This window comes from Python bivittatus, unplaced genomic scaffold (assembly GCF_059951505.1).
Source record: "Python bivittatus isolate LINGU-HERP-01145 unplaced genomic scaffold, Pbiv_v1 ctg000020_np1212, whole genome shotgun sequence".
Lineage (NCBI taxonomy): Eukaryota > Metazoa > Chordata > Lepidosauria > Squamata > Pythonidae > Python > Python bivittatus.
The window spans coordinates 2,201,501-2,222,166 of NW_028277030.1; the positions used below are offsets into that span (position 1 = coordinate 2,201,501).

At 38.3% G+C, this 20,666-nt stretch overlaps 2 protein-coding genes across 2 annotated transcripts; one reads left to right on the plus strand and one right to left on the minus strand.

The window, feature by feature from the left end:
• The first annotated feature begins 694 nt into the window (after nt 1–694).
• On the plus strand, nt 695–13,225 carry MED4 (mediator complex subunit 4). Its single transcript, XM_007430757.4, has 7 exons — nt 695–858; nt 1,961–2,027; nt 2,352–2,522; nt 7,711–7,768; nt 8,786–8,872; nt 9,524–9,655; nt 12,255–13,225. Exons 1-7 carry the CDS (start codon nt 776–778, stop codon nt 12,425–12,427), a joined length of 771 nt encoding a protein of 256 aa, XP_007430819.1. The 5' UTR covers nt 695–775; the 3' UTR covers nt 12,428–13,225.
• A 3,244-nt stretch (nt 13,226–16,469) lies between these two features.
• On the minus strand, nt 16,470–20,091 carry NUDT15 (nudix hydrolase 15). The gene is made up of 3 exons (XM_007430758.4): nt 19,774–20,091; nt 18,441–18,637; nt 16,470–17,376 (listed from the first exon to the last, which is right to left on the minus strand). The coding sequence occupies exons 1-3, from the start codon at nt 19,914–19,916 to the stop codon at nt 17,240–17,242; spliced, it is 477 nt and encodes a 158-aa protein (XP_007430820.1). The 5' UTR covers nt 19,917–20,091; the 3' UTR covers nt 16,470–17,239.
• Nucleotides 20,092–20,666: the final 575 nt, after the last annotated feature.

Below are 20,666 nucleotides of genomic sequence, written 5' to 3' on the forward strand. Positions count from 1 at the left end.
CTCTGGGGAGGAAGCGGAAACTGTCTGGGGAGACACCTGAGGTGAACCTCCCGGGCGTTACTTTTGAGTCGCTGGCACGTTACGTATGTCCTAAAAGCGCTAAGCTGGTGGGCATTGGACCCCCCAGCTGCTCCGCCCCTCCTTCAAGCATCTTAAAGATTTGATTGATTGATTGATTGATTATGTGCCGTCAAATTATTTTCGACTCCTAGCGACCGCACACAGATTTTTCTCCATGACGATCTGTCCCTAACCTGGTCTCTCAAGTCTCCCAACGGTGCTGTCATCGCCTGTGTAACTGAGTCGGTCCACCTTGCTGCTGGTCGTCCTTTTTCTTTTACCTTTCCCAGCATAGAGTAGCTCCCCTAATTTTATTAATGACGTTGTGAACGTTTTAAACGCCCCCCCACCCTTTGCAACAAACTGAGGTGGGATGTAGGAAAAGGGAGAACCTCCCCGAAACCGATGAAGAAATGCAAGGGGTTAAATGCAGATGTAGTGGGCCAGCCACTATACCCCTCTCCCCCACGTTAAAGCGGCCCCAATGAACGGGGTTCCTGTTTCCTAGAAGCCCTTCCTTGCGGGGAAGAAGCCTTGTTGAACGTAACGCGATAACCCGGCACAGGATTGCGGCATTAAAGGGGCGTCGATTTCACCTTTTCCCCGCGCGGAAACCGACGCCGAGGCTACGAGGCGCCGCCAGGGGCCGCTGCCCCGCTGCAGGCGTCTCCGCTCTCTCCCACGGCTTCCCCTTCCGGGCAGCAGAGGCGGTGCGATGGCGGCTGGAGCGAACGGGGAGCAGAGTAGCACCAGGGAGAGGCTGCTGGTTGCCTTGGAAGATCTGGAGCTGCTGGCCAGGTAAGCGCTCGTGGCCGCCGCGCCGCGGACTCTCTCGAGCGCTGCCCTTCGCGCTTGGCTGCGCGGCTTTGCTCGGGCGGCGCGCTTCCCCTGGAATAGCCTAACCATGTTTTAAGGCAGCCAACGTTCGGGGCTCGCATTATCATCATCATCCCCATCATCACACCGACCGCGTGACTAACCACACAGGCTTGGGTTTGCACAACCGCTAGCTAGGCTAAAAGGGTGTGGGTTAAAGTGGGACTCGTGGCGTCTTGACGCACACAGCGTGTTATCGGACGGTTAATAAGTACCCAATTTCAAATGATTAATTTCTAGGTTCACGTGACAAACTGAGCCGTAAAGGGAGATTCCTGCAAAACAGTCGTGGACGGCTGGGAAACTTGCGGGAGCAGATTTGGGGGGCACCAGCTGAGGGAAGTCCGCTTACGTTATGTTGGAGACAGGAAGGAACTGGCATTCTTTTTGAATCTGTCTTATTTTCTGTGAAAAATTATTGTTCTTTCGAAATTTTTTTGTAAATGTCAACGTTCAAGACTGTGGGGTGCAAAAATCACTTCTTGCAGTTGAATGTAGCTTTATGTTGGTACATCTCTGAGCAGCTATTTTTAAAGGTTTGCTTTACATTGCACATGCTACTTCACCTGACAAACCATAGTCATTAGCTATTGATGACTCAAAAAAAGAAAAGAAAGAAATTACTGGTTTTTCGCAGTTAAGAAAAAACCCTATAGTGGCCCAACTGGAGCCACTATAGACAGGATGTCTGCTTTAGACACCATGCCCTTCCTGGCCCAATTTCACAAACTATATATTTTAAAAATAGAATCCCCATCCCATCTCTTATCTCTCTGCTAATACATATAATACTGTAATCTATGACCACCTAAACTGTCATTTTAATTTTTTACTATCTGCAATAATATAATTATTTCCCTCAAATATCAGATCTAATTGGGTTTACCCTGATCAGCTAAAACAATAGGGAAGTGCGGTTTCAGATGGAAGGAAGAAGACTTAATTTATTTGTTTTGAAGGAGTGGATAGTACACTAAAACTCTCTCTTCTTTCCTCCCACACTTGTTATGGGACTTTTCTTTAGAGAACTGATTGAAGTTTTGGCAATTTCAAGAAACCAGAAGCTAGCACAGCCTGGGGAAGAGAGCCAGGTAAAAAGTTTAAAAATCTTATAAAACTGTAGTAAATCTCCATTTTGTTAATCAGTTATCTACATGTTAACCAGCCTGAAAGGTAAACTAGTTCATCTGTTTCTCTACTTTACTGGAATGTTGTTACATGAATGCTTTTATTATACTTGTTTTTTCAGGCCCAGGGATTTTATAACTAGGGCTATCAGATTTGGGCTGCAAAAATCTGGAAAGCTACTAGGTGACAACAAAAAGATACAGAACTACCAGATTAAAGTTTGTTGAAAATCCTGAAATTGATAAGTTACATTTTCCTGTAATATATAATTATTTGTTATTGAACAGATCCTGGAATTGTTGATTCAGCGGGATAAAGAGTTCCAAGAGTTAATGAAACTAGCTCTTGATCAAGGGAAAATTCACCATGAAATGCAGGTATTGGAAAAAGTGGTAGAGAAAAGAGACAATGATATTCAGCAGCTTCAGAAACAACTGAAAGAAGCAGAGCATATTCTGGTGAGTCTGTAGGTGAAATGCTTGATATCTTTGGATGTTTGTGCCTATTAAATCAGTCATACAGAAAGGAAGTATAGTTTATTAGTATTAAATATATCTAGTAAATACAAATTATGCTAGTTCATTTCTAATTTCCTCAATCCTTGCCCTAGTTACTATGCCACAGCAAACCAAAGCTGTCTTTTACTCTCTTGAAATCTATAGTTTCTTTTTGCTTTAGGATTAGTTTCCCTAAATCTGTTTCCTTTGTCTGTGTTAGTCTGCAGGGTTTTTTTTCTGGTAGTCCAGCTCCTAGCTGAATAGTTCCTGGTATTTGGATGTGCTAGCCAGTAACCATGTAGATATTTTAGATGAATCCTAAAGCATGTCACTAAAGAAGACATAATGGCTGTGTAAGCCTGACGCAGTACCCTCTTGTTTATCAAATTGTTGCCTGGTCACATGAAACTGTAATTAACCAAGAGGCTGAATCTGTACAGTACTTTGAACCACAACCATATTTTGGCATAGCACGCTGTACAAAATCAGTCAATGCAGTTTTGCTTTAGCATTTTGTGTGAACTCAGCCAGTTCTGGTTTATTTAACAACCCATGATTAAACCAAGGTTTAGCACAATTTTAATCCAGGCACTGGATCAAGATTTTTTTTGTTAGCACAATAGTTAGAAATATAGCCCTAAAGAAGTACAGATACATGCTTGAGATCCTATTAAATAATTAAGCCACTGTTCTTAAACTTTTCCTTTGATTAGGATAACTTGCATACCTCCTATACTAATCTAATTTTAACTTCTTTAAAAAGGACTTTTTTTTTTCATTTCAAGCATTATCAGGTTACTATATTAACATAAATCCAAGATACTGTCAGGATTTTCTTTCTCATGGGAAAGGATTCATCCCGTTATCTTTACAACAATAACAGATAATATTTTGGCTACAGAGATCATGTGAAAAACACCTGTTATTGTGTGTTGTGTATTGTGCTATTTACTGCCACCTATTGGCGTGTGTATGCTAGTTACCCAGTGGGGGTGGCATAGAGCTATAATACAAGGGGAGGAAAATGTGCAGCCTCTCTGAGTAGTTGTTAGTTGTTTTAGTGTTAGCCACTATGTAGGTTTTATGGGCTACGTAGTTGTAACAAATTACCAAGTAGTGTACCTCTTCTCTAAGAGTTTGTAGCTAGAGATTTTGTTAAGCTTGTGTTGCTAATAAGTCTTGGATGCTACAATTACATGAGAAGATGTGTTTTTCTTTATATTTTGTATGATATTTGCATTTTATGGAATTTTGCATGTTTATCAATAAACACCAGTTAGTATATATTTTCTGACTGGATTTCTTTGGGAAACAAGAAATGGACATTGAATTGTGTTTGCTTTCATGGCTAATATTTTCCTGGAGTTTTTGCTGCGCTCTGCACAAACAGGAGTGTTTGTGATTATCACTCTGCCCGACAGATACATGTAAAGAAAGATATAGAAAATACAAAAAAGATCTACTACTAGGTGAATGAGAGCTAGTTTGATGTAGGGGTTAACGCATCAGGCTAGAAATTGGGAGATCATGAGTGCTAGTCCTGCCTAGGTACAAAGCCAGCTGGGTGACCTTGGGCCGGTCACTTTCTCTCAGCCCTAGGAAGCAGGCAATGACAAGCCACTTCTGAAAAACCTTGCCAAGAAAACTATAGGGACTTGTCCAGGCAGTCTCTGAGAATTGGACACCATTGAGCAGGTAAAAAAACAACTATGTGAATAAAGAGACAGGTGCTATACATGTGAAAATTTATCATATATATAGAGTACACCAAATTATAATCTATTGCTATTAAGGTAAACTATAAAATCCATCCAATTTGATAAAATTGTAGTTCATGCTTCTGAAGTCTCATTACTTTAACTTTACTTGTGATTTTTTTTTTCTAATGTGGCAGTTGAAGAGGCCTTGTTAATCCACAACTCAATTGTTATCTAAAATTTCCCAGTGTCGCACAATTATTATTTTGGCTGCTAAAATTAAATAAATAATCAGTTCTTTATTTTTAAGCTTATGGTTTGGTCCTGTAAATAAATGCAATAAGCCTAACTCTGGAGAGGGTTCATTTCTTTGTTTAGTGATAATACTTATCTCTCCAAAACTTTTTGCCAAAATGATGTAACTTTATCACATGACCACCACAAGTGAAAAAATGCCCCCCCTTTTTTTTTTGACAACCTCTCCAGCATTTGGAAGAATAATACTGATATATATGTGCCAATCTAACAGAAGTCCAATGCTAACGATGTATAATCTTCCACTGCCATTCTTGCATTGAAGCTGAACTGAATCTACCTGGTTTCCATAACTGCTGCCAGTTTGTCTCCTGTATGAGATTACCAAGATCAGTATCGCAAGCTTCCTTTAATCCATATGGTGGATCTCCTATTTCTGATTGCAGTAATAACCTATAAATTTTTGAGATTGTTCCTTTTGATTGTTCTAAATAATGTATTAAATTCTCAAAATTAGTATAAGGCTATATTGCTGAAGCTCTAATATTTCTATTGCCCAAAAGAGATTTGAGTTGATACCAAAAAAGCCATGGTAGCTTATCACCTATTTGTTGCTGTGCTGCTTGATAATATATTAACAAATTGGGCATGCCCCAGCCTCCCTGTTTCCTTTTATTTACTCTCAGTTTTTTTGCATGAAAGCAGAAGCTTTCTATTTTGTTGTTGTTGTTGTTTTGTGCCAATGTCTTAAAGCCTGTTCTGGAATTACCACTGGGAGGCATTGAAATAAAAAGTTAAGCCACACACTTTACTGCTGCAGTTCGCCGTAAAATATTGAAATGTTTTGAAGCCCAATTGTTCATTTCCTTATTTAATTTCTTCCATGCTGGTATATAGTTATCTGTAAAGATTTTATTAATATTTTAGTAATAGTAATACCTAAATATTTTAAAGAATTATATGCTATTGGAACCCCTAAAACTGTGGAAATTTCCTTTTCAGTTTTTGGGGGAATATGAAAAACATTAAATTGATTTATGAAAATTAACTGAGAGTCCTGACTCCTCTGCAAGTTCCTCTAATTTCTTCTTAATATAACTAGCTGAATAGGAAGCACTTGAGAGAATCAAAATCATATTATCTGCAAATAGATGTAAAAGATACATGTTATCTTCTATTTTCATCCCACAAATCTGATTATTGGATCTAAGTGCTATTGCCAATGCTTCTATAGCTAGACTGAATAGTAAAGATGATAACGGTTAACCCTGCTTGGTTCCTCTTAAAATTGTGATGGGATCTGAATCATAAATTTAAGTCATATCTGGGCTTTAGTTGGTCCATAAATATATTCAATCATGAAAACCACCCCCAAATTTAAATTTAATTAATATTTGTTTTAAAAATTGTATTTCCAGAGAATCAAAACTTTAAATATATCTAAAGAACAAATAGCTGGGGAAGATTTATCAATGTTACTAAATTGTATAATATTTAATAATTTCCTGATAGGGGTAGATATATTTTGATTTGGAATAAAGCCAGATTGATATGAATAATTTGACCTATAATCAATGTTAGTCAATTAGCTAACAATTTAGTGTACAGTTTATACTCCGTGTTAAGTTAAATGGGCCTATAAGATAAGGGAATTTTTACCTGATTTAAGGATCAAAATTATCTTAGACTGTTTCTAAGACTTTGTAAAGGGTCCCCTTGGTGCAAAGAATTGCATAAAAATAAAAATTCAGGTATTAAAATCTCTTTAAATTCTTTATAAAATTCCCCTGACAATCTATCAGGGCCAGATGACTTTCCATTTTTAATAGTATTGAAAACTTCAGAGATTTCTGAAATAGAAAAAAGAAATTCTGTAAATTGGATATCTTCTGGAGCCAATACTGGGAATGTCTGTCTGTCTGTCTGTCTATTAAATTTATACGCCGATGTATAAGTGACTCTTGGCTTTAAAAATTGATTAATTTTTATTGGTGATGCATTATTTGAAGAATATAATTTTTGAAAAAAAGTTTAAATTGTTCACTTATATCTTTGGTTTTGGTCACAATTTGACCATTGCTGTTTTTAATTACACTAATATATTTTTTCCTTAGCTTTTTTCAATTTGTTTGCCAGTATTCCAGAATTTTTATTGTCATGTTCATAATATCTTTGCTTAGCAAAAATAATCTGAGAGGAGATTTTATTTATCTCCAAATCATCTAACTCTCTCCTTTTATTTACTAGCTGTTTGTAAATACTATCTAATCCAGTTCTATTAGAGTTTGCTAATAAATTGTTAATTTCTTAAAAAAGCTTACTTGCTGATGATTTTTTATCACTCATTTGATTTATACACTCTTCTCTCAATACTGCCTTCATAGCATCCTACCTTGTACTTACTGATGTTTCATTTGTATTATTTTTTTTTTTAAAAAAGTCAAAGTTTGTGTTAGTTGTTGCTTTGCTGCTACATTTAATGCTGTAATATAGCATTAAAACGCCAATTTTAAGTAAATGAAATAATCTCTTCTAATCTGAGTGTAATAATCACTGGAGTGTGATCTAAGAATTGGTGCAATTTTAACTTGTTGCAGGAAATTTGAAAAAGTTTTAGATATCTATATGTAGTCTATCCTAGTATGAGATTTATGTCTACCTGAATAAAATGTATGTGCTTTTGTTGTAGGGTTCATAATTCATATATCTATGAATCCATGACTATGCATTAAATTTCGAAGTCTCTTATACATTCCTATCTGAGGTTTTAATGCATCAGTATTGAAGTGCCCTCCTATTATAAAATTATGTGTTACTTTTTTTTACTGTTCATAATCTTTTGTAAGAAACCAATCTGACCCTGATTAGGAGCATATATAGGTGCTAGAGGTAATGCTAGAGTTAATATTGTCAAATTCCCCTTCTATAAATATATATCTACCTTCCCTATTTTTCAAAATCTTTTGAACCTTGAAATTTATGCCAGCTTTAAAAAGAATGGCTACTCCCCTTGATTTATTAGACCTTGTGCAAAAAATTGTTTATCAAAGTGCATATCATTCAACCTATTTGTTATATAGGTTTCTTGAAACATAACCGTATGAGGTTTGAATGATTTAACATAAAGAGGATTTATGAAAGACTAATGAGCTTTTTATTATAAATCAGCATAACATTAAATACTATTTTACATATAGGCTACAGCTGTTTATCAAGCAAAAGAAAAGCTGAAATCAATAGAAAAGGCAAGAAAGGGTGAGTGTTGTTTTTATTATATTTTAGGAAGTCTGATCTATTTTTACAACCATAAATTGATTTGTGTCTCTCATGAAATTTATAAATGTTTGTGTTTCAGTTGTAATTTATTTTCATCAATGATTATAATTTTAAAAAAGTTTATGGTACATTTTAAAAACAACACAAATCAGTATCATTACCCGTACTTTACTGTTGTTCAGTCTACGGCATTTTCAATCATTTGCACATGTTACAGCTGTGACTCCAAAAAATTAAATAAATAAAATCTTGCAATCTTCTGTAAGATCTTGGAGCAATGGTCCAAGAACAGTTTCCTGCCAGAGCATCTATTTAGGAAAGGAACGAGGTTAAAGTAAAAGGAGCAATTGAGTAATACATGTATTGCCAGTTTAGTTTCTCCAGCTCTGTAAGGCAGGTTTTGGTGCTTCATCCCCAGGATGCTAGGTATAATTATAAGAAGGGGAAATGGTGACCCTCCGGAGATTGGAAAATTGTAACTCCTGACATTCTTTACACTAGAGCAGCTGGGAGTTATAATTCAACTACACAGAATTATAGAGCAGAACTGAAACATAGTAAAACTACCATGACACTGGAATGTCTCTGTTACTGTCTGTAATGTCATATAAATGAATGATTTGGCAGAGAGAAATATTCTAAATGTTTGGCTTTTACTACAGCATTTTTGTACAAGAATTTAATTTGAGGACATAGGAATTACTTTCATTTAGAAATTTCAAGGAGCTTCTCATATGAGAGCCACCATGCCATATGAAAATGTAGTACTCTATAAGATATAAACATCCATTGTAGAAGAGAGATTAAAAATGCATGTAGAACTGCAAAAAAAAAAAAAAAAAAGACTCAGGAAAAGAAAGGCAAGCAATCATTTTATAATGTTACTGCTTCTACGTTTTTTACCTGAAAGACTACCTCTAGTAGTGAATTTATGTTGCAGAATGGATGCATGCATGCACTCACTGTATTTTTTTTTTTAATCTACATTTCTTACAGGAGCTATTTCTTCTGAAGAAATAATTAAATATGCTCATAGAATTAGTGCCAGCAATGCTGTTTGCGCTCCTCTGACGTGGGTGCCAGGTAAATAATAAATATGTATATACTGTCTTATTTTCACTGATAGTAGGTATTTAAATGTTCTCTGGTAACTGCAAATATATGTGTATGTATACTGATGCTTGCTAAATTTGACAGACAGGTAATGCGGAATATATAATTTCTTACATAAATAAGAGGGTTGTGCAGTGCTTTGGATTTTTAAGAGGAAAAGATGCTTTGGAGCACACATGGGTGTGGATGTAGCATGCGTCTGCAATTCCTTGAATATGCCTTCTAGAATCAAGCTATAGTTGCAGAGGGCAACCTGAGAAAAGGTGTAACTGCTTTAAGGAGTTGCCAACACAGTGAGTGCTGCATCTTTTTGCCTTTGACTCTGAACTTCTGACTATACAAGCATGCTTTGTGCTACCAAGTGAACAGCTGTTAACTTATCTAAGATATTTTTGTGAATATGGGTAAAAGGAATAACTTATTTATTCATTCACTTGTTCTATTTCTAAAGCCAGCCACTCACCAATGACTGCGGGAGGTTTATAGAAGGTTAAAAGAAATAATAAAAATAAATGAAAGCAATAGTAAAAATGATCAGGCCAGGAGAAAAACCATTATTATATATTTGCTTTACAAATAGATAATTTGTTCAGAATTGCAAACAAAATTATTATTTTTAAGGGGATCCTCGAAGGCCATATCCAACTGATTTGGAGATGAGGAGTGGTCTTTTGGGTCAGATGAACAATCCTTCAGCAAACGGAGTTAATGGACACTTACCGGGGGATGCACTTGCAGCCGGCAGATTGCCAGGTAATAGAAAATTAAGAGAAATGAAGCCTGCTGTTAATGTGTGTTCATATGTGCACTTCATGTGTATAAAATGCATACACATGTACAGGATCTGCAATGTTGAACCTTAGGCATGGATGGAAGTTCTAGGTCTCAGAAGTTAATGAAATTAGGAAAATAAGGACAAGTCCCTTGAAATAAATTGTTTTATTTAAGAATTAATTTAATTTTAAATAAATTGTAATATATTCCAAGAGATTAAAACTGAAACTATTGAAAGCATTTACTGATCAGTGTAGTGAAATGTATGTACGGTATTTGTAGATGCTCAACTAAAAGGATTGGTTGTTTTAAAAAATGCTTAGGTTTAGTACTTTATCAGGAGGAGATGAATTATTTCTAACTTTTAAATCAAAGTTGGCCCGTAAGGGAAAGATAAGTGTCACTGAAATGCAGCGAAGAGGGACAAGATCAGGAATAGATAACCTGAGGCCTTCAGATGTTTTGGAATATCAGCATCTCAATATCTTACCACTGAAGTTGAAACCTTTGGAGGGAACAAGGTTGCCTACCTCTGCTATAAAATACTTTTCTGGTGAAAATGTATATACTGCTAATTTTAGAGTAAAGAACTTGATCTTGTGATTATTTAAATGGAAAAAGTAACGTTTTATTAATGGCAGGAAGAGTTAAGCAAATGGATTTCTAAAGAAGACAAGATCCTGGAAGGTTTAGGTAATAGCCTGAGAAATGAATTGGAAAAAATAACACAAATAAATAATAATTGAATAAGCTTTTAGATGAAAGGAGGATAAGTGGTTTGGAAAATAGTAGAGGGGAGTTGGGGACATGATAAGCCAGAGATTTTTAGGGTTGATGTAAGGAAGAGAGAGAAAAGCAAATTAGCTTATTGACCAATTAAAATAAGTGGGAGATAGCACAAAGAATACCTGTTATTTATTTGCTGTCTTATGAGAACTTTAGTTAGGTCCTTCTAAAGCTTGCAAATGCCACTGTGCCCTTGCGGAGTCACTAGTATGCCCTCAAAGCATTTGCATCCTCTAAGATCACCATACTATTTCACCATTGCCTACACCTTGACATTCTGTATGCTCTTAGATGGCACTCTCTTGGCTCAAGGTGGTAGAGGGTAACACAAATGCTGCAGGGGAACCAGTTCTGGCTGTGTGCTTGTTGGGAAACTTTATGAGCTGCCTGGTAGAAACACAATGCTCTGTAGGTGGAGGTAAAAAGAATAGACATTGACCATCGTGAAGCTGGGATGGCTTGGTGTTCTTAGGGAAGTGCTGCTGAAAGCTTTATTGTTTAGTTTGTGCTTCATAAGAAATAAGTTTGCTATTCCCAGTGCCTGAAGAGAGAAGAAGAAATTGCTTTTTGAAAAATGCTGGGAGCCATATTCTCTATCACAGATGTCTCACCCCTTTCTGACTTCCACCCAGCAATTTAGCTTTAAGATGCACAAATTAAATTCCAGTCTTTCAGCTTCTTGAGGCCCTTTGATCTTTCTTCTACTACCAGCAATCTACTTTTTTTCTTTTTGAAATTATTAACTATGGCCAGTGGTTTATACTTCTTGTATGTGGGGAATAGCAGCTGTATTTATCACGGAAGGAATTGGTTTGTTTTACTCTGGGAAATCCATTTTTTGTGCCTGGGAGACTTCATTTGATTTTATATGGGGGAGGGTATTTGTCCAGTTACTTTACAGTGGGAAATCTATTTGCTATCCATGGTAAGCATCCATTCAGTTTACAAAGGGAGATGGTAAGCAGTAGGCAGCTGTGCCCCAATGGAAAATCAATTGTAAAAAAATTAACAGGAACATCAGTTGGTCCAATTATTTTATATGCATGCATGGTATGTTTCCTGTTCTATTTTGAAATTAGGAGGAGTCTGGTAGGATCTTTTTAGATTTGACAAATTTTATTACAAGGCATAAGCTTTCATGAATTACAGCTCACTTCATTGGATACCTCTAGTTTCTTGGTAAGTTTTATGGATCCATCCAGCTGAACTGAGTGCTTCTCATTGTAGCCAGAAATCAAGAGTCTGGTAGCATCTTTTTATACTAGCTTAAAAGTCAGCTTTTAAAGATATAGTTCAAGAAGGTTTATGCCTTTTAATACATTTTGTTAGTCTAAAAAGGTACTACAGTAGCCTTTCTGATTTTTGGCTACCATAGACTTCCACAAGCTCTCCCCCTATGTATTTTGAGAAATGTATAGACATAAAATGGTCTTAATTAGCATGTTACTTAAAAAAAATACTTTAAAAAATGAAAAGCTAAAGGATGCTCATCCCACAATTCTTGTTAAGTATAAAATGTATGAGTTTGCTTTTCTAACAAGGGTTGAGCTCCACATTCCTAGCATCAGAGGGTTTAATGGGAAAAATAGTATAGTCTTCTCTTTTGAAATCATTGAGAGTTACAAATGCGTGGCTGGCTTACTTTGATTTCTGTAGAAATGCTGTGCAGTTTTATACTGTAAATTTCTGGTTATAAGTTCAGAAGGTTCTTCCAAGTCATTTTCATATATTATTATAAAAAAAAACAACTGGAACATGGAGTAATTGCATATTTGTTTTCTTTTTTCTTCAGATGTACTTGCACCTCAGTATCCCTGGCAATCAAGTGACATGTCAATGAACATGCTTCCTCCTAATCATAGCAATGACTTTATGTTAGAACCTCCTGGACATAATAAGGAGAATGAGGATGATGTAGAGGTTATGTCAACTGATTCCTCGAGTAGCAGCAGTGACTCGGATTAAGGACTGCATCTGAATCAGTTGATTATGTGCCAGTGAAAGCAGACTGTACATCATCATTATACACATTCTGCAGTCCAGATGATGGCTGCGGTACCAAGCAGGAAACTTACAAATTCATGGGAATCATTCTCTTGTATTTGATGAATATGAGTTTATTCCAGAGTTTCAGATAATTGTTGGAATAATGCTGGAGGTAGCCAATGGAAATGTGTTCTGGCACTATTCTGGTATGTGTTTACTCCTAAAAATATGTTTTTGCACAAAATATCTGTGAGAAGTTGCAAATTAGCTGTTGCTTGGGGGTACTTCTATAAACAGCAAGGAGGGAATTGTTACTAATTCCTTAATATATTTTTATGGTGGGTCTTCCAGTCTTTCAGAATGGATCTTCGAGCAGCATGAAAGGAGATGTGGGAGAGAATTCCATTCTACCCCATTAACAGAAGCATTCCATGAGCAAAAGTCTGCTAGTGGATCTCCAGATCTAATAGTCTTTCTGATTACATATCAGAAAGGATTAGGTATTTAGATGAGATTTCCCCAGCCTGGTACTTTCCATGTGCATTAGCTTGTAATATTCCACCAGCACTACCATTTCCTAGACTTTTTTGTGATGGGAGTTGTAGTCCAATATACATGAAGAGTACGAAGGTGTAAAAAACTAGTTTTGTATGAAATTTGCTAGTAGGATTCACTCACAACCATATTGTGTATGTTTATATCAAATACAAACAAACTAATTTTGTAATTTATTGTGAATAGGCCCTTTACAAATAAAATTTCATTAAAAATACTGAATTTGTAGATACTGAGCTGTATCACATAGGATTGTGAACTTTTTCCTTTATGAATGATTATTGTTTGTCCAACCAGACCTTTTATTAAAATACTGATTTTTTTTTTTTAAATGATATTGCCATACTGGGGAGGGGATGGTTGAAAAGTACCTTGACCCTCAGGCAGCACAAGTAGTTAGAAATCTATGTGCTCTATAATCATAAAGAAAAATACATTATTTGTAATCTCCTCTACCCTATCATTTGAAGTCTGAAATGTCTGAATCAGCCTGAAAATACAGGAATTTGTGATAATTTATACTGATCTCATCATGATTTTGACTGCAAGACCTAAAATCTATTATAGAATTTGCATGTGTAACTTTGACCAAGCTAAGGGCCACATTTAGCTTTTGTGTGTACCATGTAGGGCATTGTTCTCCAAAGTGGGCAAATTCAAATTCAAAAGTATAGAGGACTGTTGAAAAGGTTTAAGTGCTAAAGAATGCAAATTAGTTAAGTGTGTTTGCTGAAAAATACCACCTTACACACTGTCAAACAGTACATTTATCCTCAAATTTCAGGTATTAAACTCACTTTTTAAATAATTTTCCTTCTATGCCATATCTAACACTATGATTTTAATGGTATTTTAGTAATCTTCAAAAATTACAATTTTCAGGCAGGTTAGGGGGAGACATTTTATCATCTTATCCCCAGGATTCTTAAATATCAGGTTCTTTAACTGGCTCTGAATGTTTAAAGTCAAAAGCATCCAGCACAGATGAGAGCCCCTGCAAAAGTGAGCCTGCTTCAGCCACTCTATTTTCCTTCCACTTGTATGCAAAGGATATGAAACTGCTGAAAAGGATAAAGCGACTAAGCTTTCTTCCTTTTTGTCTGGGTTGGTTCCAGTCCCAATTGGGCTACCATTTTTTAAATTGGCATAAAAAGGGAGCTGACCAACTGAACTGGCCAAAACATCTGTTCCCCGAGAACTTAAGCATGGTCATTTGGCATCAGATCAGCATAAGTCATTTACCATGGTTTCTGCAAGACTCAACGTGTCAGGGGAAACTGGACCTTGAGTCAAACTGGGTATTTACCTTACCCAGGCTCTACTTGTCATTTGAACCCAGGGAGGAGTTACTTTGAAGTTAGCACCCTTCCTAGTCTCCAGAAACACGAAGCTACAGTAACTGCAAAATGGCACTGCTCAAACTACAAGCGCTTTCCCAGAATTAAGGGCTCCATCATGTTTTTGTTTGCTTGAACAGTACAGGTAGTCCTTGCTTAATGACTGTCTTGTTTAGTGATTGTTCAAAGTTATAGCACTGGGAAAGTTAATTTTACAACTGGTCCTCCCACCTAATGAGTGTTGCAGTGTCCTGCGGTCATGTGATCACCATTTGCACGCTTCACAGCTGGCTTCCGACAAGCAGAGTCAATGGAAAAGCCAGCAGTAAAATTGCAAGTTGTGGTCACATGATATCTTGCTTAATGACGGAGTCCCAGTTGTGTTCATTAAGCAACAACTACCTGTATTTTTAACAGCAAGCTACATCCATCAAATATGCCCCAAGTCTGGCAACCAGAGCATATGCAGGTGGTGGTTTTGGTTCTCAGTCTCAGAGATCAGAGACAAGGAATTGTGAGATCGTGGTGAAGGGAAAGGTAAGGAGGTCAAGGGAAAAGGGAGAGAGAAGTGGCAGCAGATGATCCTGTGTGGACGCCAAGGGCGATGGGATACTTCAGCAGTAGAAGCTGAGGAGAGCTCAGAGAGAAAGAGCGTGGTGGAAAAAGGGCAGGCTTTTCAGTAGGAACACTAGGGACTTGACCTTCCCTGTGAGCTAAAGGAAGAGGTAAATTTTAAGAAAACCTGAGTATTAGGAAGGGATTTAACCATCCTGAAAACCCATGTTTTTCTTAAACCCTAATTTATTTATTTAAATCAGAATTGGCTGGATCTTCACATTAGGCCAAAATTTAATCATGATTTAAGCATAATGTGTGAATTCAGCCTGTTTGGGTTGGGATTTCACTTGTACTGGATCACATATTCCCAACTATCTGAGGTTACCAGGGTGGTTTCCAATCTTTTTCAGTCTTTGGTCTTTGTCTGTTGGGATCCCTTACTAGAATGCTGCTCATGTCAGTTTTAAGTAAAAAATAACACTTTCCTCTTGGATCCCAGTCCTCTGCTAATTTACTTCTCCTTTTCTTCATTCTAATTACAGGTAGCCCTTGACTTGCAATGGCAATTGGGACCAGAATTTCCATCGCTAAGTGATGCGGTCATAAAGCACAATTGCACTGCTTAGCGACTGCATCGCTTAGCGAGGGCAATCATTGCAGTCCTGGTTGCCATCATTAACTGAATTTCACGGTTGTTTGGTGAAGCAACTTCCTGCCGGCTTCCCACAATCAAAGTCAACGGGAAGCCGGCAGGAAGTTGCAAGTCCCAGGCTTGCAGGTGGGTAAGTGGCTGCTACCAGGTAAGGGAGTGAGTGAAGGGGTGCTGGGAAGGGTTGGGTAGGGTGCACAAGAGGCACAGTAAGGATGCAAGGGGGTACACAAGAGGCACAGATTGGAGAGGGTGTGTGAGGGTACACGCAAGAGGTGCCGCATAGATTGGGGAGGGTGCACGGGGATGCAAGACGCTGCGTGGGCTGGATGAATGGGGGTGCACAGGAAGCACCAGGGAGGGTACAAGGTGGGCACAGGTCAGGGAGGGTGCGTGGGGGTGTGAGAGACACACCGCATGGGTTGGGGAGGGTGCGTGTGAGGCGCTTTGTGGGTCAGGGAGGGTGCAAGGGGGTGTGCAAGAGGCACCATATAGATCAGGGAGTGTGCACAGGGGTGCATGAATGGCCAGTGCAAGTGCAAAGGGGGTGTGGGAGAGTACATGGATCGGGAAACTTATCCCAGTGACTTGTGACCTTCCCTGCCAGCTTCCACATTGACTTTTTGAGGTTGGAGAAGGTTGCAAATGGAAATTATGTGATCGCAGGGTGCTTGGCAACAGGTTGTAAGTGCGAATGGGTTGCCAAGCACCCAGATCACTATCATGTGACTGCAGGGGTGCTGGGACAGCTGGAACTCCAAGGACTGGTCGTAACCACATTTATTGGGCGCTGTCGTAACTTTGAACTGTTGCTGAACGAATTGTTGTAGGTCGTGGATTACCTGTATCCCAAAACCAGAGGCTTTTTATTTTATTTAAAAAGAATCTGCCTGAAAAAATGACAGGCTCGGTTCACATGACATGGATTTTCATAGTTCAATATGGTTTATTCAGTTAACTGAACCACAGAGGTATGGTTCACACAAAACACTAAGCTAACATGTGGCTGAGTAAGTTTTGGTTCAACATACCGTGCAAAAGTAACCATAGTAGAAAACTGAACACAGTGTGGGCTATATAGTTGCATAAAACATGTGGTTTTTCCCATGCTGGAAAGAAAGTTTTGAGAGATTCTTCATGATGAAAAAAGAGAACTTCCCAAGCTGATAGTAATTTCTCTTCTTGCCAATGGTACTTCTCCCAAGTCAGAAGACAGCAAAGCAGTTTAGAATGGGAAGTCACTTTAAAACATGGATCTTTGTGATTAGACTGGATAATATCAATTATGGGGGCAACCACAATTATTTTGCTATACAATTATTTTTTCTACAGAGCAAAGGCTGCTCAACAAGTAACATAAAATATACAGTATATGATGCATTATTGCAGCTGCTTTGACTAGTAGCACATTACCTTAAACTACCATTAAGCATGCATTAACAGGTGCTTACTAGTGTACATCTTTGTATTAAAATCTTATTTGTTATGATAGAGAAAGAAAAATAATCTGTGAGGCTAAATGTCAAAATACAGCTTTTGGAGGGAATATGATTAGTGCCAGTCATGCAGTAGCGACAGAAGTTCGTTCCAGACATGTAGAGCAAGTGTACAACTGGTACTGATAGCAAAGGTCTCTTTTCACAGGGACCTACTGGCATGCTGTATGTTTTAAATCCAGAAAATTTAACTGTTTCATAGGTTTCCAGTGTACCCCATGAGGTGATTTAATTCTTCTTTGAAAGGATTATAATTTTGTTCTCTTAAGCAGCGTAGAGGCCAGAAGAGTTTATCAGCTGATGGAAACTCATCCCATTTTACCCATTCCCAACCTACAAAAAAAGAGAGAACAGAAAAGTTTCAGCATAAGTATTAAGTTAATGTACCAATTATTGCCAGGATGAAGTAGCACCAGACCTGGGACTGGGAGTTTCTAGAGCTAGAAAATCATTGGAAAGTAGTGAACTGCTAAAATACATACAGTACAGTGTTGTGATACAAAGACATAATACTGCTTTTTTAACCCAGAACACAAAAGACCAGTACTGCATCATTTTTAGAAGCTCCATGTGGCCATGACAGTTGAAAGTGGTGTACATAATGTTCAATTTTAAAAAAGAAAATTAAAAGCAAAGCATAAGAATATATTAAAAACAAAGAAAAAAATACTTGTGGCTTTCATACATCTAAAACATAGGCACCTCTCAAGAGGTGAAGACCTGTTGCATGCAGGTGGCAGCATAGGTAAAGACTGATCCCTAATGGTCATCCAAATCTATACCGGGGAAAGTGATCCATTGTTTACCCTGATCTCAAACTCTTTGAAATGGCTGCTTAATTAAGTACAGTTGCTTCAATAACACACATAATATAGCAGCCCTAAAGGATCAGATCAAGAACCATCGTAATCCAACATTTTGTTTCTCATACTGGCTAACAAGATGGCCTTGGGGTCCTCATGAGCAGCAGATGGAGACAAACTGTCCTGCATAAAACTAGATTCAAGCATTCCTGCTATATTATTACATTTTAGTATAATATCTGAATTGCATCCCCGCAAAATTATTCTGGAGGCATACTGCTTGACACATGCTTTATTGCGGGAAGTTTAAAGGCAAACATTAAGCAGACAACTCAAACTGTAATACTGGGGCACATTTATAACCTGGATCCTGGAAATTAATTCAGCTCACTTCAAGATAATCAGATAAGCTTGAAGCCCAAGCCTTGCCTAGACACAGTATAAACAAATACTAGATGTAATTTGTGCTTTCACACAAGGAAACATGTTCAAATAGAAGAAACAAATTTATTTGTACATTATAGCTATACAGACAATATGGATACAGAGATTTTTCTAGCTAAGCAGTATTCCCTGGGGTTTAAAAAATCTTACTTTCATTTTTGTCAGGTTCCAGATTCTTTGGTTCAGATTCATGGTTCATATCAACCTCTCCTTTCATTAAGATGGTGACATAATGGTAATTGTCCTTTAAACTAGCAGCATTTACAATTGAAGCAAACTGCACATTCGTTAGATGCAAAGCGGCTTCTTCTAAGGTTTCCCTCTTTGCACATTCTACCAAGCTTTCACTGGACAGAGGAAAAAAAGGTAGGAATGAACTATTCAGAAAGGAAGAATGGGTCCTATCAGTTTGAAACATCACAAGAACAGTTTATATGACAACTAGCAGTCATTTACTCCGAATACAGTGCCTGAATATTTTTGTCCAAGATAAACTTTGTTTAGCCTTATTCTCAGAGAAATGGGTGTCTTGTCTGTAAAGGAGCAATAGGAATTTATTTTCATTAATTCATTTTCTGTGATCCAGCATAATTAATGACATCTGTAAAGCCCTTTTGCATGTTGAGGTAGTGGAAAATCTTTGATGTTTCAGTACCCTGATATTGTTTCTTTTCTTATTTATTGTACTTTTATACTAATCCTTAAGAGGTTTTCTCTGGGAAGCATGTAATCAAATCTTCTCCCCTTTGTGTTTTTGCAAAGGTTGAAAAAGGAAAATAGGGAAAAAATGCTAAATGTGAGAAAGCCCAACAAATTTGCAAAGCCACTAGAAAGTCAAGCAAAGCTTCCACATCTCATTGTTAGAATCAAAGCGTTTCCTTCCCCTCAGTTCTGTGCTCCAAGGAAGACCAGTAGCAAAATTCCCTGTTTTAGTTTAGCTAATAACTAGCACTGCCAGATTTGGGCTACAAAAATATAGATGGCCACTAGATGAGAGAAAATTAGTTTACTGTATCTCTGTTACCACTTCGTGCAGTGTTTTACAACCTAAATCTGGTAGCTTTACCATCAATAAAAGCCTTAAAAAAATTAACACTCAACGTAGTTAAAACAGTTACTGATACCAAGAACAACTGACCTCTTAGCTGCTTACTTCCTTTTTCGCCTTCCTTCCTTGCCCCGGCTCCATGGGGCTCACGGCTTTTTAAAATTAATATCGAGCGTTCATTCAGAAGACATCCCATCTATGACAGTTTATTTAATCCGGTGTTTTTCAAGTTTGGCAGCTTCAAGATGTGGGGACTTCCGTTCCCGGAATGCTGGCAGGGGAATTCCGGGAGTTGGAGTCCACACGTTAAAGTTGCCGCGTTTGAAGAACACCGATTTCAGCCCACGATTGAACCCGCAACCCCCCCCCCCCGGTCCACACGCGCAGGAGCAGCGGAGCCGTGCGGCACTTTCGCCAGGCACGCCTTCAGCTCACCCAAACTCCAAGTGCCCTCCGGGAAGCTGGAAGGAGCCCCTCCCGACGACACTTCTCCGCTTGCCTAATAGGACGCAACCGGCATGCTGAAGGCTCGTGATCACCACCCCGACTCCGACCCCCGGACGTAGCCGCTTTTCCATGCCGGGTCCCGCAAGGCAGCGCTCGGCTTCACCCCGCCTCCCTCGGCCAGCCGGTCGCGCAGCCAATACGCGCCGCTCCGGGGCGGAAGTGGGAGAGGCTTTTGGCGGGCGCCTCAATGCACCGCTGCCGGTGGCAACTGCCAATTTGGTAGCGGAGGTTCAAAAGGGGTGATTATCTCGATTAAAAAAAGAAATAGCTTTTTTTAAAGAAGAGAAGCCGTCTTACAATCTCCACTAGGAATGAAGGGAAAGCTGCCTGCAAAAATCGACCGATCAAACAAGGGTGGTGGGTGCAAGTCTGCGTAAACAAGCATAAAATAATACCAGTAGGGGTAAAAATTCCGAACTTCACTTTAAAAGAAAGAGGCTGGCTCTGACTGCGCGAGGCACCCCTTATTACCTTAATCATGGTTTTCTCAATTTACTGGGTTTGCACAGTGCACTAAGCCACAAACTGATAACTTAGGATGGACTTGCATAAACCTCTCAACCTGAATGAAGCGCCCTTAGCTGATCTTGAGAAACTAAGCAGGGTCAGGCCTGATTAGCACGTGGGTGGAGGCCGCCAGGGAATTATAGAAGGGTAAGCTGGGCCTGCAGAGACGGAAAAAAAAAACAAGGTGGGATGACACAACATTTCTGCTCTGTTGCCAGAAAAAATACACGTCTGTGTTTCCCCAGGAGTTGAGCTCAACTGGATGGAGTCTTTAATTTACGGCTCAGGCTGTTTGTTATTCAGCCAAAGACGAA